Raw genomic sequence first — 27,641 nt, forward strand, 5'->3', positions numbered from 1 at the left:
AAATGCTTGAAAATCCTGGAAGGATTCAATGCAATAGATCATTTAATTTTAGAATTGAGCTTGATGCTGGGTCTTCTAGATGATACGAGATGACTTTCTATTTTTCAATTGTCAAATTATCCACGTCTTAAATCCACCCCATTAAATATCCCGAACGACCTTGAACTAGGTGTCATGGTTGAAATCCCAGTAACCCGGACTATTTGTCCTTGCACTTCGTGACCTACTTTTAGGATGGAAAGAGTCTCTTGCTTGTTCCAGGTGTATACTGGTATATGTGTCAAGGTCTTCCGCTCATCTTGAATCGGCGCTCCCTCAGATCAGTTCGTCCAAACGACAGAAAAAGACGACACGTGCATCCGGTGTTACGCAAGGCGTCACTTTGGAATCCCATAAACATTTCCCAAGGCCAAGGGTTCGAGCCCTACTCACTATTTTATTTCTCAGTCTTTTAACTGCTCATCAACGTCCATACTCTCAACCAACCTATAGGAACTTTCATGTCTACCAGATAAAGTCAGAACTAAATCATACCAGATCTCAATTCAAACAAAAACAGAATTATAAACTAGGAAAGAATTTCGAATATTTGCTTTCAAAGCCTGTGTATGAATGTAAATTAAATCAAACCAAGAGCCCTTCAATCAAAGAGGGTTTCAATCCAAATGAAAGAATTTTAAACGAAACAGTTGAATTTTCAACGCAAAGACATGACCTCAAAATATTTCAATTTTCAATCTAAAAAGATGTATTTTCAGCCAAATTGGAAAATTTTCAAACAAAGTGGATTAAATTCAACCGCTCTCAAATTGGTGACGTTGTTTATGGACGACCCTTAAGAGGACAGATATTTTCGATGCTTCGAAATTTAAAGGCTTTTTATGCATGTTTACACTCACTGTTGGAAATGTTTGATGTTCTGCAATACAAGTGTAATGTGAATTTGGAAATAATGTATTGTAAGTGAAATCACAGTACTTTTGCTATAAAATTACAAAATTTACAATCCGGCTACTCTATGCGGTATTATAAAATTGCAATAAATTTAAGGTAAAATTAAGATCCGTGAAAGGCAACATTTCGACAATAGCATTTCAAAATTACAATGCAATATATCGGAATCATTGAGTTATTATAAAATTGAAAGACGTATTTAGCAACATTACAATGCAAAATAAAGGGTCATTCCAGAAAAGATAGTTTTAACGTGATTGCGACGTAATTAAAAAAATCATATGTACGTATAATGTTTCTGAATATTCGTAGAGTTGGATTGTACTATTGCATACTATATACACTGCTTCACAAAATGCTGTTATTTTAGGCGAATACGTATAATAATTTAATCAAACCAAAATGATATTTCATGTAAGATAGAAATAATGTACGCGTACTGAAAAATTGAGGATACGAGTAACGAAATTGCGGTACTCGTACGGAAAAAAATCCTCCTATTCGTACCGAAAAAATCCTCCCATCCGTACTGAAATTTCGGAAAACGTAGTCACCGTTTTATTTGTTTTCAATATAAATAATAAAATGTAAGATACTCATTGAAATGAGAAAATACATACAAGAAGACTTACACGTATGGCGGACTAAACACTGTCATTTCTACTGTAACTTTAATTCATCTTATGCATGACTGCAAATGCTCGCTTTCAAATTCTTTTTCGCTTCATGTACGTGTTTTTTTCAACTTTAGACGGCGATATAAACTTCAATTTTCAATTACATATGTCTGAGTATGTAATATGTAGTTTGAATAAAGTTTAATTTTTATTTTATAAATTGCAAAACAATTTACAATATAAAATTATAAAACATGGATTCTTTTGTTCTATGTTTTATTTCTTAAAGTGTGTTAACGAAGGAAGGTATTTGTAAACGATCATACTTTTACTTATTGAAACCGTAAAGTATAAGGTTCTGATTGGTATAGAAGTATAGGGGAACTTCCCATCAAGCTTTTTATGGGTCGTTGCCAAAATGTTGTCAAAGTTGTACTAGGATTTTTTTTAGTGGAACTTTGAAAAATCGACTGAATTTTCTTTTCATTATTTCACAACCAAAATAAAACGAAATTAATAAATCCTGAGATAAAGAATCACATTTGTAGTGTAGATAAATTTTAGAACGAAAATTTAGTATATTTGCGTTTTCTATTGATACAAGCAGCTTCGCAATAAATTTCTTTTGCAAAGAATTAACTAAACTAGTTTTACAGAAATAGATTTAAATTAATTTCAGCCCTATCGCATTTTCAGATGATTATACACTAAATTATTTTTATTCAAAGCGTTTAGATTAAAAATTGAAAACTCGGAATTTCGTCGTCTTTAATGCTTTCCGTTTCAATAAATAAAGCGGCTTGTAATAGCAATTTTTCAGGCGTGAATAATAATAATAATATTTATATAATTTTTTAGAATATAATAATAATATTTTTCGGACCGCAGAGGGACTTACATTAAAAATTTTTTTCTCGTTTGAGTAGGAATTTTTGAAAAAGTACTACCGAATACGATACCAAGAAAATCATGCGGTGCTTCTTTGAACACTTATACTGGAAAGAGGACTTCGGGGATAGATTTTTAAACATGATAAAGCAGCTTTATAACTAAAATATTTATCTCTATTCATAATTTTTATATTCCTCAACTTAATTACAGTAACTCATGTAAGCATAAATCATTCACTAAATTCATTTGTCATAAATTTCTCAATTTTTGTTTTCGGATTTGTGTTTGGATTTGTATTAAATTATGGGAATGGGTAAAACGGCCAGGATTCAAATTTGATCATTTTTTGGCGACGACCCTTTTGCAGAAAATGCATATTTTAAAAATAATCGTTACGAAATATGATAATTCTCATTCGGAAAGAATGTATCTTAATATATTCAAGATCATTGTTGACAATATATTATACATATTAATTTTTTTCAATTAATTTTCTATTTGTATGATCACTAGGAAACGTATTTCAATCAAATAAGCATCTTATTTAATAAAACGTTTACGTTCGTGTATAATAATGGTAAAGTAACGATTTTTTTATGTGTGAAGGTTAGGGTAAAAAGTCGCATTTAATTTTACGAGGCTATACACGGACCGTGGAAAAGAAATACGTCTACGCCTATGATTTGATTCAGTACACAAATATTTTTATAAATTTTGTTTCGCTTGAAATTGCATGTAAAATTTTCTCACAATTACACTCTGGTTTCATTAATACATTCACTCGTATTTTATCGATTATTATAGGGAGTGTGTGTTTAAAGTTCTCTGGCCACTATGTCCCATTAGGAAAAAGAGAAAAAAACTGATCGTTTAGTCCAGTCACAGTCCACAGCTGGAACATTCCAAGTTAACATTGCGCTAACAGCTTTCTGACATACGAATGTCAGGAAGCTGTTAATGTTACTAGATAGGAATTTCTTTCTGGATATTTCGAATTGTATCTAATTAGGGAAACGAGGCGAGAACAGCCGCATTTCGCCGACCCTTTCCCAAACTCGTTTGAGTTAAAAATATATCAAAGGAAACGATAGGCGCGAGATCTGTCGCCTTTTGAGATTTATGGACCGCTCGTAGTTTACATATTAATCGCGTTGAATAGCAAAACGAGGACTTTGATTGTCTTTCAAACGATTTGCATGTTCTTTTGAAAGGGATTAGAAGTTTTCTCTTGAACGAAAGCGTTCAATCTGTAGGAAAATCGCGTTTGCTAAGATTTCTTAATTACACTAAAAGTGGGTTCGCGAACGATTCATATAAGATTGGAATTCATAATAAGATTACCCACGGCCGCAATATGATGCGTGATTCGAAGTTTAAAACAAAACTTAATATATTTTTTGTAATATTTATTTGGTTTAAACTGAAGCGCTGACGTCTAACGGAAAAACCTAGTAAGTGAATTTTGCCATAGAGGTTATTTTCTCATTCGCATGTATCGGGAAATAGTCTCTATGGCAAATGCCACTTACTGGGTTTTTCTGTTGGACAAGAGAACTTTATTAGATATTATTTATGGCCATGCCATAATAATTTCCACATGTTGTGTAGAATGACGTCTCTTACAGGTTTAATTCTATGAGTTTGCATGAATCCATATGGCGTGTTGAAAATCACTACGTTCAGAGTGTGTAAAAAAAGGACTCACGCTGTACATAGTAAAATTCCCCAGGCACGTCAAATTATCGACTGCACATGAATTTCTATTTTCTAACGCAAATTTCTCCACTTTATAGTTATTTTAGATTCCTCCTATAATATTCCACATTTGATCTTAAATTATAAAGTTTGTGCTATATACGCTGGCGTAATTATAAATATATTTTTAATATGATCTTAATCATTTAAGTATTTGAGGTTAAGTTGATATTTTGGAGAAATTTTCCACTTTCCGTTGTTTAATTTTACGTCACATATTAAATTTCAGTTTAGTTGAGAATTTTACACTTTTGTTCAATTTTAGACATTTCCATACTAATTTTACGTTGCTGCGCGTGAGTCCATTTTTTACATACGTTTAGCGTACTAAAATTCCACAACCTTTTTTCACAGTGTAGGTAGGCATATTTAGTAATTTGACCCGATATCTTTGTATACAAAAATTACTTGTGAAGCGTGAAACTTTCAAATTTGAAGGGATTACAGATTACATATTACGGTTTCCATCTTGAAAAATGGTGTCCATTACAGTTTTATGGTTTTCACAATGCGGGATTATATTTTTGACTAAAATATTTGTGAAGCTTTATATTAGTAAATTATTTGCTATTTTGCTTGAAAGGAAAAATAATGAACTGAAACCTACAATTTATGACTTGTCTAAGAAAATAAGCTTCTTGGGCTACATTTGTCTGTTTAAATTTGTCATATATTTTAACAGAATTTGCAGGCGAATTATTTTATAAAAATGGAACATGCTGTGTCTATACTATTACATATGACTCATTTTCGAAAAGCATTACTACCGTGATTTGAGAAAACACCGTTAACTGCAAAATCGACAGAAACTGTTCGAATCTTTATTCGCGTGTACTGCGGATTCTAATTCATTTTATGCGTTTTTTTGTTGTTGTTCTTTAATAAGTTGCATACAAACTTATTATTTTTGCAACAACAAAAAAATGGTTGAAAAATGTTCATTAATGATATAATATGCAGTTAACGGTGTTTATTGGGATGATGAAATACAGAAAACGCCGTAACGGGCAGTTACGGCTCTCTTCAAATCACAGACCTCAGAAATAGGACCGTCGTGATTTGAGAAAACGCTGTTCGCGGAAAAGGAATTTTGCAGCTCAAAATAAATGTAGTTACGGCGTTTCTCGAATTACAGACCTTTTTTCTCGGGGTTCGATGATTCCGGAGAATACCGTAAGCGTGTACGGACCACTTCGAAATCACGAAGGCTCGAGATCACCGCCCGATAATTTAGTAAAGTCCGTAACTGCCGGTTGCGGCTTTTTCTCGAATTTTTCTGTCACGTATTCAGCTGTCTATGATTTGAGCCTGCAGTTAACGATCAGTTTCGGCTCTCTTCCAAATCACGGCTCGGCAAATTTTGCAGTTAACTGCGTTTTTCCATAACTTAGCAATAATTATTTTAAAAGTTAATAACAATTTAAAAACATTATTTCCATAATCCGGTGCATCTTTTCTTCACGATTCCAACGATGTAAAAAACTCTTTTTCGATTTTTTGCAGTTAACGGTGTTTTCTCAAATCACGGCAGTTTAGATAGTTCTAAATTTTCGCGATCTTTTTTTATACTTATCAAGTTCGTGAAACTGAAGAAAAGCAGAACGTAATTTGTAGGATGAATTCTTAAATGTTAGTTCAAATTTCATTTTGAATTTTGGAATTCATTTCATAGTTGGAATTCAATCAAATTTGCCGAAGAAAGAAACGGAGCAATATTATAAATTAATGGATGAAAACTGGTTTAAGATTAAAATAACCAATTAGGATTTTGATCCTCTACTATAATTCGTTGTTCGTAGAATATTTTCGTGCTATCAATACCTATAAATAAATTTATTCACGTTTTCGAAAATATCCAGATAGATCTGATCACAAATTTCAAAAATTTAAAACGTCAACTCTCTACGAAGCAAAACCTTTCTCAATCTCGTTAAAAAAATACTATTTTTTACTAATTTTTGTTTAAATATCTCATTATTTTGACGAAATAATGATACTATGAAGAAGCTTATGTATCAGGTAATGTATTATCATCTTCGCTTTTTAGCCTTGAAGATCAAAATGATTTATCGCAGTTAGTTCAACGAGATATATAGTAAATCAGGGTAGTCATAAGTGATTTACAAGATCAATTATATACTTTTCAATCAGTTTTTGTTTTATATACCTATAAAAACCTTGAAGAGTTCTTTTTTTTGCCGACTAAAAAGTCAATAACAAAGCTGTAATTGTGATAAATTCATATCAACATCAAACTTCCGCTCAAAATAATTCCAAATTTCAAATAGTTTTGTTGTAGTTTTGAGGTTTGTGTATATTATTTCATACGAACTCGCGCATGATCTACCTTGTACATCTATGTTGATGAAAATTATAGTGGCCGAATTTAATGCATTCAGCTATAAAAAAAACATTTAAAAAACGTACCGTAAATTATAAAAAAGTGAAACTATTATTTTTAATATACTTTTTCACTTATTGTTTCTCGAAAAATGTTATTCAAAGTTCTAAAGACTATAAAAAATAAAAATTGTTCACAGAAAGCTTATTTACCAATCGGGCGTATAATATTGAAAAATAGTTAATAATTTCATTAATTAAAAGCACTTATATCTCAGAAATTATTATGTCTGAATTATTTATTGTTGCGAGTTATTATAAGTTTCCTTGCCTCTTTTCTATAAAAAATAATAATATTCAGAAGTCCCGAGGAAACTTTAATTGCAAATAAATTTCTTAACTTGCATAAATAACTATTCTCATTTAAATGAAACACGTTTTATATTAAAAAACAAACTTCCGTGCCAGCCTCATATTTCATTATCACACAAGCAAACAAAATTAATTCGTACAGGTGTAATTTTAGAAAAGAAGTAAAGCCCTTTTTTTAGAAAATAATTATTGTTATGCTCTTCTTTATTGTTTTATCCCACACAAAGAGTCTTTCTGAAAACATTTTTTATAAAAGCCAGCAATAATTTTTGTGTGTATGGAAAATGTTTAACTGACAACTGACCCTTCAATGCTCTATTATCTTTACATAATTCAAAGTCACTTTTCAAATAACTGTCAGAATATATAAGAAACCGGTCCTAAATGAATAAATACTGAATAAAAAACTGTAAAATAAACTCTCTGCTTCTAATCAATTTTACGTGCCAGATATAAGTAAAGGAAAACAATATGAAGGTCTCTCGAGCATGGAAAATTAATTAAAATTGTTACTTAATGAGTAAGTTCGTTTAAAAAAAATAGCCACGTGATTGTCTGATACATATGCTACATACATAATAATAGTGCAATCGAAATTAGAGGCCTTAAACACCATAAACTCAATTTAGATAACGTTAGAGTAACAAAAATACTTTTATTTGAACTTATGTTCACAGTATTAAACTATTGTCCACGAATTTTTTCTTTGATATTGCAGTGTATATGTCACAGAAAAAATCGTGCTATTTAAAAAACTACTTCAACATATCCACACCATTTGAACAAAGATTCCAGCAAAACATATTTTTGTTGATTTATTGTTAGCTGTCTAACCGTAATTATTTTAAAATGTCAAGCTTTTAAAGTTGAAAATTAGGACAGTATACCAAAGTTAATATAAATAATTGATAATTAAAAATGTGAACCAACCTGGGCCAGGTGTAAACACCGGAGACCTCGAATCCATAATGCCAGCTTCCGGAGTAGGCGCCCTGACCTTTGGGACCAGTACAAACACCATGGCCGTGGGCCTTGCCGTCTTCCCAGCCTCCGCAGAAGGTCCCACCGTCGTCGAAGTCGAATCTGCCGCCGTTCACCTGCGCCACCCTGTTGGGACCCTGGGGCATGGTGACTCCTGATGCCCCGGCTTGCCCGGGGCTGCTCATCCCGCCTGCTTGAGGCAATTGGGCCCCTCCGGCGACGCCATTCGGCGCGCCGGATGGTTGCTGCTGGCCCTGGGGCTGTTGCTGCATTTTTTAATCGCTCGATCGCACGGAGCAGCAACCCGTTTCGAGCGCCTTTCGTCCACTCTTCCGTGCGTCTCGTCGTTGCTCGTCAGCAGCGCCCGGTGTTTTCCGGACGCTTTTCCATCCTCCTTTCCGTCCTTCGGGGCCTTACAAGCTCCCAATTCCTGAAAGAGCCCACTCTTCTTTTAGCAACCGCCTCCTCAATTCTCAGTTCCGATCCCCCAATTCTTTTCACTTGATCAGTAATTCATTTAATCATGAATTCAATTTTTAATAATTAGAAGGAAATCGTTTCGTGTTATAAACGTTAAATGTATCCTAATAATTACTTAACTAACATTGAACACATATTTTCTATTTTTATATAGTTATCTTAAAAGAATAACCTCTGTATCGGACTAGGAAAACTGGACCAACTTTATAGCTACTTCCTTTGTAATCTTTTCACTACAATGAGCCAATTAGAGTGGAAATAGTGATCTAGCTCTTGAAGATTCACGTAATAGCCAAACTACAACATCTCGGATGATATTTTGAGACAATCCAACCGTACTACCGAGCCCATAATTTATCGTCCGCCATCGTATCATCATGTTTTACCAAACTTAAAAGTCTCTAGAAATATTTAAAGTAATTTTTCTAAACAATTTTTCTAACACATTTGCGTCTGCGAATGTAGATGATCTCTGCTTGAGACAGACCCCTGAAGAAGAAATAGCAAGAATCATATCAGCTTATTAAAGGTCGGGATTCCAGGTCAGACACAGAGGCTCTTTCTTGCAACATTGACAAGTAAAATTTTGGTAGTCGACAAGTTCTCATTTGCAATGTAAAACAACGATACCGGCTATACACAAAATGATATCGCCTTTCTGTTACTGAAAAAAATACACTGTACAAAATAAACCGATCACTTGGGAGAATCGGAATTGAGCCGGTAACACATTTTATCCTCTTGTACACTTCTTCAGAGCTTTATTTGGAGCTTTTATCCCCCTTTCCTACACCTGCCCGCACTTCTTGAGGATACTCCCTCGCGATGTGCGTCACTGGCATCTACAATTCTACACACTCGAGCCAAAGCTGCACGCACACTCTTCTATTTGCATAAACATAGGTGGATCACATATGTACGTTGTACATCAACATACATCCATATACACACGTGTGCATGGCTGCGTAATGTACGTAATCTGACGCGGATTTGATTCTGAGCGAATGAATTAATAAATCCACAAATCACCCCAGCACTTCGGAAAGGATCGGTCCGTCTTTCGATACACGAGGGGCCGCGTAATCATGCCCTTCGCGACAGAAGCTCGAAAATATTGCGCGAAGAGGCAAGTTCGGTTACCGACTCGGTTCCTTTGCTTCGTCGCGTTTGCTCCTTCTAACTCCGTTACGCAACGCTTCTATAAGCATCCGTGATCTGCTTGGAATGTGGCCCCACGTCGACTCGACCGGCGCACGAAAGCTCAAAAGCTTGAAGCTTAAAAGCATAGAGTTTGAAAGCCTAAAGAAGCACGAAAGCTCAAGGTGTTTATGCTTTGATGATCTCGTAGACTTACACCACCGAATCAATCCGTCATTTTAAAGTGAATCGGTGGTGAGATGAAATCTCGAGTGTAAATGAAACCGAAAGCTCTTGTCAATTGTAAAAAAGCAAGGGAATTCGAAAATTGATTTAATATCTATGTTTGGAGGGGAATGCAATAAAATTTATTGACGCGAGGATTTTGACGCGCGGCGGAGACTTTAGGCCGAGCAGGGCCGGCGCGACGCTCGCCAGGCGCCGTGGCCAGCTAGACGGTGCTCTAGCTTAGAGCTAACGAAGAAGCAAGCTAGCTAGCCGGAGCTTCTATTTTTATCATGGGATAGGGAATTGTTCCCCGTCCCGACCACGAGGCGTAGCTAGTCAGGCCCGCAGCGTTCGCCAATGCGACCGGGTTCAAACCATTTATAAATAGTAGGTGTCACGCCGAGAAAATCGTCGTGGATGCCGGATACCATGTGTCGCAGGCGTTACGCCACTGTGCTGGAAAAATTGATCGGAGGATCGATTAATCGTAAGAGATGAAGGTCGTGCGTCTTCCTTCACTTTAGTATAAGAAATTCGCGTATTTTTCAAAAACAAGCTATTGTAGAGAATATGTGAGCGAATAATATTATTGAAAATTAAGATTTTATATGACACACGAAGGGTTTTCTAGTTTTATGGTTAGCTTTTGTTACTTTTAATATCTGAATTAGGGGAAATCTGCGAATTCAGATGTATCGCGAACAGTAACTCTCTAACGTGTACATCTGAAGGTTGGGATAACATTTAGATATGATCATCATTGGGATCGGTGACTTTAAAACAGATTTAATTAGTGTAACCAAATTTTTGACCACTTTTGTGACATTTTTATTCTTTATCATCTGTAATGACATGGAGTTGACTTCTAACGTGCTTTCGTATTAGTAATCCAGTCAAACTGCATGAACACATTTGACATCTCAGGAAATTTGAAATTAAAAGTTTTAAACAACCCTGCGTAGCCAAGTCGAAAATGAAAAGGGCCCTTATGGTCGGCACAGAGTTACGTATAACGCTATGAAGTCGGATAAAATTCTAGTATTTTAAGCCTAAGACAAACCGCTTAAGTTGAATATTTTGGAAGTTGGGTCTTTTAAAAAACGCTTTTCGAGAAAAACGCATCTAAAGTTTGCGAATTCAATAAGCGTTATACTTTTTCTTTGATCATGAAACATGCCCAATTCCGGTCGCCTTTAGAATATTAATATAGTGCCAGCCGATTCAGTATATGTCCCAAAATAATCACTCGCTCGATCCCGAAAATAATAATTTTTACCTTCACTTAGAAAAATGTGAATAACTCTTAAACTAGCACCGGCCATAAGGACACATTTTATGTGGAGGAGCACATATGTGGTCATCCACATAAAAAGGGCCCTAATCGTCGCCATGAACACACGTATAGAGGCATATAGCTGGATAAATTGTCGGCAATTTAGGCTCAAAATTAACCCTATGAGTTAAAAAATGAGACACCGGGGCATTTTCGAAAGTTGAACTTCGAAGAACAGTTTTTCGAGAATAACGCATCTAAGCTTGGCGAATGCCATTATAGAAAAAACTGGGGGTTCACTAAAGTTGCGGCTCAAATAAAGTTGGTATCATTTAGAACTTGAGCTCCAATAGATACCTGTAGAGAGACAAAAGGGTTCGTCAAGAGTCATCTTGAAAAGAACATGCAGGTACATTCACAAACTAAATCGCTAGCAAAGTAGGGCTGGTAAGTTAGGGATTGATTTACAGTTATCGACTGATGACTTGAGACTAAAAGTTGCTTGCATATGAATATGCCTTTATGTTGATAACATTGCTACATAAACTGCAAATGATATTAATCAAGTCATTTTATTTATTTTAATTGCAATAATGTTTTGTGTAATTTAATTATCTTCATTAACTTATGCTCGTCGGAATTCGATTACATGTGTCCTTCAGCGTAAAAATTATGTTATTAATTAAACAAAATTTTGAAGTGGGCAAAGCGAAAAATAGGTTCTTTATAAGCAGGCTCAATTACAATTGGGATCATTTAGAACACAAACTAAGGTATAATTTGGAGCTTATTTATCGTTTTGGGTTCCATTTCAGCATGTGGGGTTCATTTTTGTCACAGCCTTTTTGGAACCAGAAATGGGTTTTAATGGAAACCCCAGTTTTTATCCGATAAACCGAAATGTCATATTTTTCTTCGAATATGAAATATACCTAGTTCCGGTTACTATATGGATATGAGTATGGTTCGAATTTATTCAATATAGGTCGTATTATCATTTCCCACTCAAACCCGAAAATAATCATTTTGACCTGAACTTAGAAAAACGTGAATATCTCCTAAACTAAAACCAATCATAAGGACCTTTTAATATAATCACTGAATGCAATGATACAAAAAACTGTTAAACAAAAAATGATCAACTTAAATAAACAAAAAAAAACAATAAATAAATGTTGTGGTAACTTCTGCAAACACAGAGGGTGGATTATGAAAACTTGAAAAAAATTATGATGATGATACGTCTTTTTTTCTAGCAAGCAGTACTTTTATTGAATAAAATTATCTAGTTTACTTGAAAAATATGTTCGAACGTTCTGCACACATTTGTGCCTTTAATAATGGAAAGCCTAAAATAACACGAAGAAACATGAAGTTCTTCATTTATTTGGCATGGAAAAAGACAACTTTCTGTTAATTGGTTAGGGGAAATAGATAATATGTCATAAGTGTAACTTTGCTACTTTCTCTTCCTTAATATTTTCTCAAGAGAAAGAATCAATAATACATTTATAAATTCTAACAATTTTAAATCCATTATATGGGGCTCTAAATCGCATGAGCGAGAAATATGAGCTTCGCGTAATGAATCCGTAAGTTATAAGTTTTCATTAAATTTCTAATTATTTTTGATTACTTAAATCATTTTTATTTGTTTACATACAAATCTAAGAAGCTGCAATTCATGCGATGTTAGCATTTACCTTCAATGATGTGTAATTTTTGGCTTGCATTGTGGCAGACGTTAAAGCGGGGAAAAAAGTTGGAAAAATGTTAAAATCACGACATAATCATGTGTGCCTTTTTTTTTAAAACACGTTTTATTGACTTAAAAATTTTTGAAAATAGCACCGCACATTGTGGTGAAAACGAATTTTTATCAGATTGTTGAAGAAAATTATTTGTGAGCAAATGTTTTAAATATGCTAGATACAGCGAATCTAATCATGCCTTTCGACTTTACCGAAAAAATTACATAAAGTCCATGAATTAGGTAATTTTTTACTCTCACTAATTTATTACGCAGTATTAATATAAACTCCATATCATGCAATTTTTTATTTATAATATACTATTAATTTAATCCATAAAAGTGGTGAAATATATAGATTTTATGTAATTTTTCCAGCAAAATTAAATGGCGCTATTAGTTTTTACGTATATCCTATTTTTAATCAAATTGCTTAAATGCAAATTTTTAAAACAATTTCGCAATAATTTTTCTTTCTTGAAACAACATCTATTAGTTTTTGCGCTATAGATTTTATAACGGCTTTTCAAAAAGTTTTTTTTTCAAGTTCTGAGATATTAAAAAATTGTAATAAAAAATCGAATTTTATTTATATGATTAACTATTTTATTTAACCAATTTTTTTCTTTTGACCCTTCTGGTTGTCTTATAAAATGTTCCTGATTTTTGATGTATTTTATGCCATTCAGAGTTTAAAAATATATTTCAATAATAATTTTTTTATTATGGCACTTTCATTATTATAGCCGCACGAAAATTTTAATGAGCATTTAATCCGAAAGTATAAACTTATTTCAACTTTTTTCTATAAATTCATTCTACCGGGACACGTTTTAAATATTTTTGTAAAATATATAAACTAAGGAATGATGAAGTTTCTATAAAATTATATTAAATAAATAATAAATTATATTATATAAATTATATTCTATAAAATTGGTTTTTATTGCTATTTTCCTACAGAAAAATATGAATTTAGGCTGTTTAGTCATACCAAAAAATTAGGGGAATTGGAAAATGTGGTGGAATAGTCCCGAAAATGTGGCATGACTAGCCAAGGTTACAAATAATACTTGACTACTCATCTCGAATTTCGGAATCAGGAGACACTTCGATAAATTTAACTTCTTGCACCAAGCAAACAAAAAATTTCACAATTTTACAAGGAATATTCCTTGTGAATTGACTGAAAAAAGTGAGAAAATGCAGACCCATTTTATCTATGTATATTAGAGCTAATAATAGTAATACTAAAATTCTATCAAATCTGAATTTCTCAAAATGGGTTCCTTGGCACAATTGAAGTGGCCAGTGCAAAAGTAGCTTCGTTGAAATTAAGGAATTTTTTCTGACGTAATTTGAGACTCTTCCATCTCTGGTATTGGACAAAAAAAAATGTTTATCGTGATTTTCTAAATTTTTACAACAGTGAATTTTTAATTCAAAGAAATAAAATTTCCATAAACAATTCTTTTTTTTTATTCATGTCTTGTCAATGATTAAAGTAATCTCCTGGTATCGATAAAAAGCTTATATTAATTTTTTTACATCAACATGCAAAACTTTTGATCGGTCGCCGTCTGCAGATATAGAAAATAGTCGATTTCGCATCGTGCGCGAACGCGATGAGCAAAATGCCCAACATCGGTTACCAAAATACTTTCACCGGTGTGCAAAAGGCTCTCCATGGTTACCAAAACATTTTTCTGGCTATTGTAACATTGTTATGGGTAAAGTTGGGTTAGTCATTTGTCGTTGTGGTATATTCGATTTCAATAAACGGTAAAAAAACTCAGGTTTTGCACTGTAATTTGTAAAGAAAAATATTCTTCGATAATGACGCCTATTTTTCCATGCCCTTATGATCGATTCTAGTTGTGAGATACTCGCGTTTTTCTAAATCAAGATCAAAATTATGATTCTCGGGTTTGCATGGGGGATAATACTAGGGCTTATACTGGATCTGGTGGTACAATCCTCATGTCTTGAAAGCAACCCAAGGTAAGTATATTTTTCTTGCACTCAACAAATTTAGAGGCGTTTTTCTCTAAAAGCAATTTATTGAAGTTCGAACTTCAAAAATGCCTCGGTGACTCGTTTTTAAACCTGAAGGGTTTATCTTAGACTTAAAATTGCAAGAATTTACCTGACGTAACTCCATACGAGCTATAAGGGCCCTTTTCGTGCGGACGCACACACATGATGTTATTATTGTTATCAATTGGAAAAATCTCCTTGAAGGTGTGATCGAATGCTAAAAGCAGAATCAATAGTAATTACTTGAGATATATTCCGTAATTGTTACACTGAAAACCCGGGTTGAATTCGCCACCGCATGAAAAAACCAATCTTGTTAAAGAAAGGCAATACCAAACCACTACCGTTATAATACGTATATACCTACTATAATATATAATGATAAAAAATAATTTACCTACTATCCGTCCAAAAAATATAGACCTCAATTTTAGTACAGATTATAGTGAATGTCTCAACCGCAGAAAATTCTAAGAATATAGGACAAAGTACGTATTGCAGATAAAAGGTCTGCCTATACTGATTCAGAGTTTTTGGAATTCTCAGTCGATCAGAAATCATTTCCTGACGAGTGAAACGTTAAATAGTACCATTATCTACGCTTAGTTCAAAATACTTTACTTTGAATGGCTGTTTTAGTCCCTGAAAATAAATGATAAAGAATCTGCAAAAAGTATATGAATTTCTTTCATTCTTTCTGTGCACAATAGCAAATTTTAGAGTCAGAAAAAATTATTTGTTGTTAATTTCATTAAAAAGAGTAGTGAGGTGTCATCTCAAAAATTAAATAACTTACGGAGATCATTCTAGAAGCGAATTGCTCATTTTGAGCTTTCCAAAATTGCACGTGTCGTGACAATGAGCAAAAAGGTGCGCTTTAATGTTTACAAATTATTTTCTTTTGCAGAAAGTACAAAGGGCTTTCTGATTATGGAAACAAACGTACTCACAACAGGAGACCTTGCCTGTGCTACAGTTAATCCTATAACTAGGACATTCGGTCACACTCACGCTTGTTGTAAGTGCTCTTCAGTCGATAATCGGAAAGCCCTTTGTATTTTCCGAAAAATAAAATAATGTATTAAAGTTTTAAGTGTAACTTTGTCCTAATTGACTCCATATACACAATTTTCAGAAACCAAAAAAGTGAAATTTTCTTGAAAAATTATCTCCGTACATTGTTTAGGCTTGGGGATGACACCTTCAGAAAGGATCAAAGAAATTGATATACGTTTTGCAGATTTTTTGTAATTTGTTTTCAGTGATGAAAAGCAATTGAAAGTTGAGTATTCTGAAATGATCGTAAGATAATGATATCTTTTGAACATTCACTCTTTAGGAAATAATTGTTCATCGATATAAAATTTCAAAATATTATATCAGCATAGGAAAAACCTTCACATGGAACATGTACTTCGTCCCATATTTTTCAGATTTTTTCTAACGAGATTTTCACTTTAATTCTTACAAAAATCTCTATATTTCTCTATATTTGTTTCGATATTTTTAGACAGATAGTACTAAATGTAAGTTTTCTGTCCAAAGACGTAGATAGCGAACTACATCAAGTGACTTTAAGAACTGGAATTTCATTCAAATTAAGAATCATTTTTTAAGCATTCTATTACAATATCCTAAATGCGTACTGTTTTAATTTGTTAAATTCAATTTAAAATTATAATATGTGCTAGCGAATTACTTTAAACGATGCATACATAAAAGAATGTGATTGTGTTTTGGTACCACAATGTAGTATCGTAAAATGGAGCTAAGTAATGGTTTTTCCGGTATTACAATATGTTTAAAAAAATTGTAATTAGCTCATTTAGAAATTCCGATAGGGATTTAAAAAGGCCCGGCTAGTCTTGCCTATTTCTGATTGAGCGCTGCTCAGGAAAGATAGAGAGGGCCAGACTAATTCTGTAGCGCTGGTTTAGCTGAGCACTATATAGAACTTGCGAGGTCCTAGTGAAAATACCCTTTCACTGCTCATCTACTTCCTCTCTGTTTTTGGATACGTTCATTTTTCAGCTGTGATATAAATATACGTAAAAAACGATTTGTAAACAAAGAAAACTGTGATTAGTTTCCCTCACACGCGTACTGCTTTGGTACCGAAAACCACCCTCCACCTATACTTTATTTAAGCGTTCGGATTGTTGACTATGTATGAATAGTTACATCTTACCATAGCATTAGCCTCATAATACAAATATTAAATCTTCTATTTACGTTTGTGTTATAAGGGAGGAGATAAAAATCAGTTTGGATGATATAAATTTGAACAGTTTCTTGTAGTTCATTATTTTTTCGATTCTGAGTAACTCTTGTATGCTCTCCAAATTTAAATCAGTTGGAAATGGGTCACTGAATTAAATCATTCAGATTTTTCAATGATCTACAAGGTAATCTCGATGATTCAAACAGCTAGAAAGGGAATGAAAATATTTTCTTAAATGTTCGTTTTACAATTTCATTTTTGTGCAGTTTTAGTAGAACCTTATGCCCTATTTCGATCTTTCATCGCTTATCTCATGTTTTCTGTCAAGTTTTTTATTCAAGACCGGACTATCATGTATAAACACGTTAAGTACTTTTTATATGAGTTAGAGTTTGTTTATCCTACTGTTAATTCGGCAGACTTACAGCCAGAAAAATAAAAAAATGTATTTCATTAAGGAATTCTTCTTGCTGCTTAAGTAAAAGAGTAGCAACAACGCTCAACTTAAATATTTAGAGGTTACGCTTCACATGATTTACTCTGGTGTTACTGAACTGATTAGTGAATATGTCCGAAATAACTGATTAATCAGTGAAATGTCTAACTACTATTTCAATCAGTTCATTTTTCACTGACTCATATTTAGAGAGTAGTGACTAATGGTTCTTTGTAATCCTGAATCTTAGTACCACCAATAGAACGAAACTTTAGCTGAATGAAAAACTGAATATTGATCTGAAAAATATTTACCCTACACAGAGATTTATAACCTAAAGCAAATATGAATGCTCCCTTGTACGCATGATCAAAATGATAGCCAAATGAAAAACAAGTATTTTTATTCTGTTTTTTTATTAACTCCTTTTTCTTTTTTCATTAATGAAAAATATTTCTGTTTTCTAATTTGTTATTATACGCTATGTGTGAAATCATTATGTTTGTATTCTTGTTAAAATCATTCAATGACCTATAATAGATAATTCTGTCTAAAACAAATTAGTAGAGCATTTTAGAAACATAAATTGAAATATTTCATTCGCAAAAAGTATTTTGTACTAATTCACAATAAACAGACTCTCATGCATTTAATTTGTTAATATGGCCAAATATATGCAGGACTGTTCTCATTCTGATGAAGGATATTGAAAAATGAAATTATTTCAACGTTTACTAGAATTATTGAAAGATTAGCACCTTAAATTCTCTAAATCAAATTCAGTACAAGTTTACCGTCAAACAATGCATTTGATTAATGATTATTGGAGAAATTAGTCTACTACTCTTGTCTTTGAAAATGGTGAAAATGAACTAAATTTATAAGCAATACTTTACTAAAAATAACAAACAAAACTGAGAGCTATGCGTGCGAATATTGAACATTTCCATATTTTATGTACTAAGTTTTTTTGCAATATAAATAGATAAATTGGTAAAAAAACGTATTTTGAATTAATTAAGCACTTTCGATATATATTCTGATACTTAAAATATGGCAGTTGATCACAAACTGATTATTAAAGGTGCAATATAGACACAAATCCTATAAAAATACAAATAAATAATGGTTAATTTAAAATACATATGCCTTTCAGCATTGAATGAGGGGAATCCCAGTTTTGAAATATTCTTAAGCCTTTTAAACCTTTCAATAATTTGTAATCCCTTGAAAGCATGTAATTTTTTTATATCATTTGAAATTTCTTTAAATTTTTTAAACCACTTGAAATGGCTTAAAATCGTTAGAGGCCCATTGAAATATTTCAGAACATTTTAAAATCCTTAGAAGTCCTCTGATTTTAAGATACTTCGATAATCCTTAAAATCTTACAAAATTTATTGGATTCTCTAGAAATATAATGAAAACCCTTGAAATCTTTTGAAACCACTAGAAACCTTTGGAAGTTCTGTAGTATTTAAATGAGTTAAAATCCGCAAAAACCTCTTAAAATCCTTCCATAGGCCATAAAATCTTCAAATATTCTTGGTAATCCCTTTCAATATTCTTGAGTCACGTAAAATCCCTTAAAATTCTATGAAATCCCTTGAAATGTTTTAAAGATACTTGCAATCCTTTTGGAAGTGCTGTTAAATCTCTTACAATATTTTAAATACTTCAAAAATCTCTCAAATCTTGCAAAATATCCTGAAATGCCTAAAAATTCCTTTAACCCTATTAAAATCTTTAAACGTTTTGTGATATGCTTTGCAGTATCTTGAAGTTCAAAATTCCTTGAAGTCTTCTCAAATCGATGAAAGTTCATAGGTATTCTGTGGAACATTCCAAACTATTTTATAATTGTTGCATTTTCTGTACAAATTATCTAAAATCGCTTGAAATCTTTTTAAATTTCTTCAAATCAGATCACGTTTTTTAACACCTTAAATTGGTCTAAATTCACTGGAAATCCTTTCAAATGTATTACTAAACGGTAAGTAAAAATAATTTCCCTGTTCTTCAAATGAAACAAAATAGTATCGACAAATTATTTAATTAAAGATCATTATTTTTACTCGAAATTTTAGTCGTAATTTTTCACAAATTCTCATTTAGCCATTACGCTCATTTTAATAAGGGCTTTGAATTAAAAATGTTTTAATTTATTCATAAAAATGGATTCATTTTTCATCTTCAGCTTAAGGGTTATAATTATGAAAAAAATTGTCCCCAGGAATAAAATTACGGAATCTTGTTTATAAATAATGTAAAAATTATCTAAGCTTGACGAAATTTTGCTGATACCATTGAGAGTTAGTGGCGTACTTTAGACTATTTGAAACAGTAAAAATAACTAATCACTCTACAAAAAGTATTAGTTCCGCGTCAGTTTCCGGTATTAAAATAACACTTAGTAAGGAAGCAAATTTATAGTTATTACAGTGAAGATGAGTGCGTTTTCATTGACATTTCCGTAATCTGATTTATCAGTAACAAATATGACTAAAGTTTTTGTAAGCGGCAAGCAATTTCAATATGTTCTCCTAATAAAAGACAAACAAAATATGATTCAAGGCATTGTAGTCCATTTTCATAGAATTATAAATTCAGCAGAGTCGAAATTGTGCATTTTTTCTGAATTAAATTTAGAAAGTAATAAAATCAAAATAGAAGGTAATTTTGTTTTATTCATAGTGTTACTGAATGAGACCAGTAAAGGTTCTGTCAATTAATCAGTTTACTGTACCTTTGGAATCTTTACTGATTTGTCAGTAGAATTCCCCACTAATTTGATACACTTTGCTCCTTGTTTTTAAGGAAGAATTAAATGTTTAACTTCTGGGCAAAATAACGTATTGGGACATAGGTCTGAGTGCCTCTCACTTATTTAAAATAATTAAAGAAAGGTGAAAATCATAACTACCTAAAAATTGCTTTAACCTCCTGTATATTCAATACTGTTTTTCTTTCCGAAAATATTAATAATCAGATTAATGCTTTGTCTCAAAGAGACCAAGGATAGAAGAAAAAGTCAAATCGTATGTTATAGGTAAACCGTTTAACTAATATGGGATGGATTTCTTTTGTGAAACAAGAGCAAAAAATCATATTCCTCGAGGCTTGGAAATGCTAAAACCATGCATAAATTTTTTTTCTTTCAAAAAGTGGATTTATCACGTTTCGTTCGCTTGATCCTCAATTGAGATTTCTGTACCTAAAATTATCCTCTTTCTCACACTTATCAACTTGTCAAAATTATCTCAATTAAAGTACCATTCTATCCCGAATTTTCTCCACAATTCAGAATTCTTTAGATACTCTTTCCTTGATTCTTCGCTGCGCAAGTTAAAATAAAACCACCAAGATTCGCAACGGGTGTCGATAATGCTCGAAAATAACTCGCAAATTTCCTTTTCGCTACGGGTGCACGAAACTGCATGCGGCGTTTTATTCACCAGTGTCGTGGCGGAGCACGATGTGCATTTGTGCAACCTTAGCCCCGTTGTACTGGGATCCAGGTAAATGACTTTTGGGCTCAGTTTCAGCTCGAGTTACCTGGCACGATTCCCCGTTCACTTTTGGCGGGCGTTCGACTTGACGACGAACGACGAGCGACCAACGACCACCTACTGCCGAGTAACTAGCCTATGGCTTGCTAGTTTTAGAATTCTGTTTTTAAATTGCGCGCGGAATGGCTCGGACAAGTCGAAGATTTCCCGAAAGCGCGGGGATCCGGGAAGAGCCGATGCTCGGCGGCCACGAGGACAAAAACCACCAAGACAGTAATTCGTGGTCCCAAAAGGGATGACATGAGAGAAATTAACAGAAGAACAAGAAACAGAAAAAAAGAAATACACCTTACTATGCTCTTTCTGCTATTTGAAAATTATTAACGCTCTGATAATCCAATCAATAAGGCACACTGGAAGTGAACTTCTTGGTTGCAAACCTTTTCCAATGTTGTTTTCCACAAAGGCGATCGATCAACGGCGAACTCACATAACACGTGCATCCATTTCTCGCGCACTCACTTTTTCAAGTAGAACTGCTAATTGTATGTCCGAATGAACAGCATTTTTGAATTAAATTGAATGAGGGAGAAACTGTGGATATCGAGACACACAACTTATTCAGATTGGTAAGCTCGAAGAAGAAAAGGATAAAGAGGAAACCACTGGTCGATCGGTGTCTGTAATAAGCGGAATTGTGTAGTACCGTGGTTCTGTGGTCGATCTGCGCCTCGAAAGTCTGTCATTGATGATCAGATTTTATTGATCGTCTTATCCTGGCGGAGGTGGTTGTGCTGATCGTCGTGATCGTATTCGTAATCGGGATCGTTGTTTTTATTTATTTTTTTCGTTTCCTTTTGAACTTATTTTGAACGTCGACTAGCGCGAGGGAAAGAGGGTCGTACGTCAGGGTGGTGGCATGTTTGGAACTGATGTCGGCGCTGCCCTCGCGGCGTCGCGACGCCTCCTCTCGACATGCGCTGTTCGATACCGGCCACCAGCCGCTCAGCTTTTTTCATTTTACCTCGTTGGCATCTAGTCTCACCTTTTTATCCCTCGAAACGATTGATTCTTATATATAGTCTTGATCTTGATTGTGGATAGGAAAATGTTAGCAGTTGGTAAAAAGGAAATAATTATGTTTCTAAAATTTGTATAGCATGCCATAAGATTAATGATGACCTGGTACAATACAGTTTCTCATCTCAAAAGACAGAAAATAATATGGTTCAAATCTTTCTAAGTTTAAGTTGTTCAAATTATTTTGAGTAAAATTATGTTCTAAAAGAAGCTTGGCTCTAATACATTTTTTATGATCAATTTACTAAAAGATTGAGAAAAAACTATTTCGACGGTTGTTGAATTTTGATTAGTATAAAGATCAATAATTGCAGGCATGAGTCCCTTCTGAAAATATGAATATTTTCTGTATATGCAGTCGTTATTTACTGATTTTTCAGTGGAAAAAATTACTGAAGTTTCAAGGACGAGTATTGAAAACAGAAGTTGCCTTTATACTGAGATATCAGTGACAGATTATTATTTTAGTCCATTTTTACTAATTCATAGTGGATTTTCACTCATTGAAGTCCTGAAAAATGGGTTACTGATAATAAGTGCAATTCTATTGATTGTAATTATAAGAGTCAGTCTGAATCTTCTTTGAAATTGAAGGCAGTATGATAAAGTCTGTTTCAAAGTAAATATTTATAAATAATATGAATAACAAACTAAAAATCCAGCTAGAAAAATGACGTATAATCCGTCAAAAAATATATTTTTTCTCAATAAAATAGTAAAAAAACATTTATTTACACAGATTATACATAATTGTTACCTTATAGATAAACTATCGATAGATGATACATTTTTTCACCTAGCAATACATAAAAAATAAATATTAAATTTGTGTTTGAGTTATCGACTACGAAACATAAAGGAAGAGAGTTTCATTAACGAAAATCGTATACCATCGAATGAGAATTTATTTGCAGAAGCTTTTTTTCATCAGTTTGTATCAGCTGCGGTGTCTAGATGGAAACCCAAGTCGATATTGACTTTTCAAATAGTTTCTATTTTACCCACAGTGCTAGGGAGAATTATCCACGTCTAAAAATAATCCAACGGTCTTGCCGTTTGAGGGCAGCAGCTATCGATTTGAAATAAAACGTTGAATAAACAAAATAAATAAATCTGCATTATGATGATTTCTTATATGGAACTTAGATGAATCACGATTTTCCGATCATAATCAATTTTTTTCAGGCAAAACTGATGAATTTGAAAACTTTTCTTCTCCAAATATAAAAGACATGTTTTTAAATTCACATTAATTTTTATGCGATCCAAATTTTTCAAATATTTTCACTCTTATGATAAATAAAAAAATTCTATAAAAAATGGACCAAATTAAACGTTAGTTTTAACATGAGCTTTTCTTTTGAGGGACAATCACGCAAAAATTTTTGCGAATTCAAAATGTCGATAGAGTACAGTTCTATGTAGATGAAACAGAAAATTTGACGAGTTTACATTTGAATTTCGTTATCAAAAGACCAGCAGATCAAAAGCCAGCAAGTAAATCGGTTAGTTTTGATTATAGTAAAAACATATTAAACGTTCCATTGAAAAAATTCCCAATCGAAGCTAATGTGTAAATTTTGTTTAAGTTAATCTCAGATTTGTTCAAGTCGTGCTTAAACTTTAGAAAACTTCAGCTAGCTCGCGTAACCTTACAAAGTTTTAGCTAAGAATTCGAAACTAACTCAAACTTCCAAGCTTATAGAAATGATGTATTTATACACAAATTATACGTTGAATCCAATAAAAGTCTAGCTAAACTGGATCAACTTTGAGAAATATTTTTAAACAACACTTATTATAAATATAAGTATTTATTTATGAAAAAGCTGTTTAATTTATTTTTCTTTAAATGAAATTGCTAACCACGAAATTAATTTGAACTTATGACTGAACAAGTTTTAATTGGTGGCAGCACAGTGAAATGAAGTTCATTATTGACATAATCGAATATTGGAACTAATTACAACACTAAAAAAATATCTCTTTTATATGCGGGGAAGGACAATATTTTTTTCAATCAATATAACTTTTTGGATTCAAAAATATTTGTTTGATCGAAAGAAGTATCGTCCTTCATGTGAAGAAACATTTTTGTATAGGTGCATGTATTATGCAACACAACGAGTTATTCGTGTAAGATTTTACAAGTGTCAATTTCACGTATATTAATTTCAAAGTTTTTAAGATATATACTCAAAGTGACTGCTATTTATTATGTTCAAGATCTATCGTTATTAAATTGAAATTTTATTTCTTTCCCTTTTATAAATTACATAATTATTATGGCATTGTCAAAAATGGAATGGTTCAATATGAACTATTCTTTTTATTTCAAGTAATTAGTAAACTTTAATCTCTACTTAATGATAACTAGGGTGATATATTTTTCAACTCAAATCAAAATGCACATAATTTCTGGTTATATCTTATTACGTACAAATATGATTTTCAATAATAATTACAATACTAATTTGCAATTTCTCTAAAATATTATATTCCAAACATGTATTCACATATGGCATTTAGTAATGTGAACTCCTTCTGGCATATTATGAGAGGAAAATGTGAAACAATTAAGATAACATTATAATTTCTCTTAAAAATGAGTATAAAAAGTGATTCAAAAACGTATAGTTAAGTGTTTATTAAAATATTATTTTTAATTTTTGGCGGTGTACACTTGATGGAAATCTTCACACTGCAGTAAAAAAATTAAAAATATATATAAAAAAGATTGTAGTTGAAAAATTCTTTAAAATATTCTTAGCAGTGACGTACAATTTATGAACACATTATTCTTTGATTTTTTGCATTGAAAAATTTCAGTTAAAAAATTGTTAAATTTTTTATATTTTTAAATTAAAATATACTGCATTTCAGGTAATTAGAAAATCACACCATGTAGTAAAAATATAAATTTACCAAAAAACTTTTTAGTTAAAGAATTTTTTCAATTTTCTTCAATAATTTTTAGGGACGTAAATGAAACTATTTTGTACAATTTTTTATAGAATCATTAATTTTGAAAACATATATGTGTCCAAATTTGACGTATATTGAAAAATAATATTTTCAAATTTTTTAAAGTAATGTAGTAAGCTTATAACGAACCCTATGATAATTTTTCCAACATGTTTGAACTAATTCAATTGTTTAATTTTTACTGACCCTAAAGTTAACAACGAACATCAACATTTTTACAGAAGACCCATGATTATTATCATCCATAGTGATCAATTTTATCATAAAATTCTGAATCATGAGTTAATTTTTTAACTTTCAACACAAATATCGTTAACTCTGTATTGAAAATAGCTTTTGAATTACTTCCTGCTTTCTAAGAGGAAATATTGGAATAATTGCAAGATGTAGAATCTATTGCGAGATACGAAAATGCATAATGTATGTAGCGTGCCTGACCATCTGTATTTAGATACGATGTACATTTATAAACGAATGATACAATCTCATTTCGTTATCAGTATTTGAAAACATTGAGGAACATTTCAAACGCAAAAGCAGTTTCAATAAGACAGTTGTTTCTTGCAATTGATCAATTTCAAATAGAATTTCGAAGTTTCTCTCGAAGTTTGCAAGCAAGTGACTATAAAAATGCGTACTGCACTTTCTTCATGAGAGCACCTTCAAGTATATCCAACTATCGTGTACAGACCCTCGTGCACGCTTCAGGTTTCAACCGGTAATGGGATTACATTCGCCTCTCTAGTTAGAATTGATTTCCCTTGTGCGAACGTGCCTCAGTTTTTCATGAAATGTCCCACGAACGACATCTGAGAGACACAGCATCTTCCCCGTAGGTTTTTTATCTTGTCTCTTGAACCCCTTATCTGTGACTCGTGCCTCTAGTCTTTCATTGATAAAAAATCAACTTTTTCGTTACGTACATTTCGTATGTTCAAGCTTTATCAAAGTTTTCCACTGTGCAATTCCCTGTATGAATATATATGGACTGAGAGGTACTCTAAATTTTTTCTAATTCGAAGAGATAGTGCAGCTACTGTTTTTGAAAGTTTAGCAGATACGCGTTATCTATCATGCAGTTAGTCGATTTTCTGTATGATATACGATTAGTGCAAGCAAATTATGTTTATACTTTTGTACTTTAGAATATTATTTTACAAAAAATTCAGATAGTTTTTTGTGCGATCTCTTAGCATTTCTTCCAATGAAGAGGGATTTGTAAATGGCAATCTAAAGTTTTTAGATGCGAATAAGAATCTTGGCGAAATGATAAATGAATTTTGATTTCTTTTTTTTTCTATTTTCAAATAGGGAACTATTTATTCATCAGTTCTTATTGAAACGTCAAAGGTAATATGTTGCCCGCTCGACCGGGAAATCGTCGGGAATCGTTTGAGACAAAGAAAAAGCGGAAAATGACAGTGAATTTTATAGATTTTTAGAAAGAAAATCTATCAAATTTCATATCACATGATAATATAATGCAACTTAAAATAATTGTTTTGTCTTTCCTATTTTTTTAGAAGCTATTTACAGATTTAAAATAAGTTCTATTTACACTTTTTTTAATGTTAAATTCAATTGTTAACTTCTTTAATTATTGAATCACTCAGTTTAAAATTATATAATATTAATTTGCATATAATATAATGTTAATTTGCAATTGTGATTTTGATGCCTAAATTTGTAATTTAAAGAATTAAAAAAATTTGGCTTTGAAGACGTAAATAATTAAAAAGCATTTGAAAATGGAATTTATTTTCAATGAACTTTTTTATTTAGTGAACTGAAAATATTAATTAATCATTGATTTTGAAAATTTGTCTGTACTTTAAGTATTAAAAAGTGAACAATATTTGATTTTACAAGACAATTCTTAATCCGTTCAAAATTAAAGAATTGATAGATTTTAACATTAAAAATTGAAGTGTTTTAATTCGAAAGCCTTGAAATTACCGGGATTGTTTCTTTTGTTTCAAAACACCGCCCTGACTGCCGGGGATTATATTATACCATCAATTACTAATTCCAAAAACATAACAAATTAAAAATATGTTCCGGAGAATTTGGATTAAAAAATTAATTAAATTAATTAAATCGGCTTATTCGCTAATTCAATTTATTGGTGCCATAATGTTCGAATGTTATTATTCAGTGTTGTCATAGATTCTTAGGTCAAATATTAGGGAAAATGTTTGAATAAAAACCGAATTCTTGTTGAATTATTGTAAAAAATTTAATTTCCCATCTATGCTCACCTGTGCGGCCTATTTTGTAGAACCGATTCACATACGATTTGTCAGAAATCTATGTATATATTCTCGATACGCATTGCAGGAATTTTTGAAACCTACGTAAAACTTAAAAAACTGCTCAAGATATCAAAAATTTCTACAAACTATATTGGGATTCTGTTTGTTTTAATCTCACAGTTTAGGAAGCAATAACATAAAATCCTGAATAAACTTATATTTTAATGGTTAGTCAGTCAGCTCCCAAGTTTCATTGAAATCGGTCGAGAATTGCGCCAACAATCCACAAAAGGTCCAGACCACATGATTATTTCAGATAAGGATTCTTGGTATTTTATATTAT

General features: G+C 32.2%; 2 protein-coding genes across 15 annotated transcripts in view; one reads left to right on the plus strand and one right to left on the minus strand.

Annotated features, from left to right (window-relative positions):
• The window catches only part of LOC117167443 (junctophilin-2), a 219,730-nt gene extending 197,833 nt beyond the window's left edge, over window positions 1-21,897 (minus strand). For 5 of the 14 annotated variants that reach the window (XM_033352389.1, XM_033352390.1, XM_033352378.1 and 2 more), the window contains exons 1-2: window positions 21,688-21,897; window positions 7,860-8,340 (exon numbers count right to left, since the gene is read on the minus strand). In XM_033352389.1, the coding sequence (XP_033208280.1) occupies window positions 7,860-8,182 (323 nt within the window). In that variant the 5' untranslated portion in view covers window positions 8,183-8,340; window positions 21,688-21,897. The other 9 variants (XM_033352380.1, XM_033352385.1, XM_033352386.1 and 6 more) reach the window with 9 other exon arrangements.
• A 3,940-nt stretch (window positions 21,898-25,837) lies between these two features.
• LOC117167445 (cytochrome B5-like protein) overlaps window positions 25,838-27,641 on the plus strand; it is an 8,755-nt gene continuing 6,951 nt past the window's right edge. Inside the window, exon 1 of the mRNA XM_033352394.1 lies at window positions 25,838-25,878. Coding sequence (XP_033208285.1) covers window positions 25,838-25,878 — 41 coding nt within the window. The remainder of the gene's footprint in view (window positions 25,879-27,641) is intronic.

Source organism: Belonocnema kinseyi, chromosome 2 (assembly GCF_010883055.1).
Source record: "Belonocnema kinseyi isolate 2016_QV_RU_SX_M_011 chromosome 2, B_treatae_v1, whole genome shotgun sequence".
Taxonomy (NCBI): Eukaryota; Metazoa; Arthropoda; class Insecta; order Hymenoptera; family Cynipidae; genus Belonocnema; species Belonocnema kinseyi.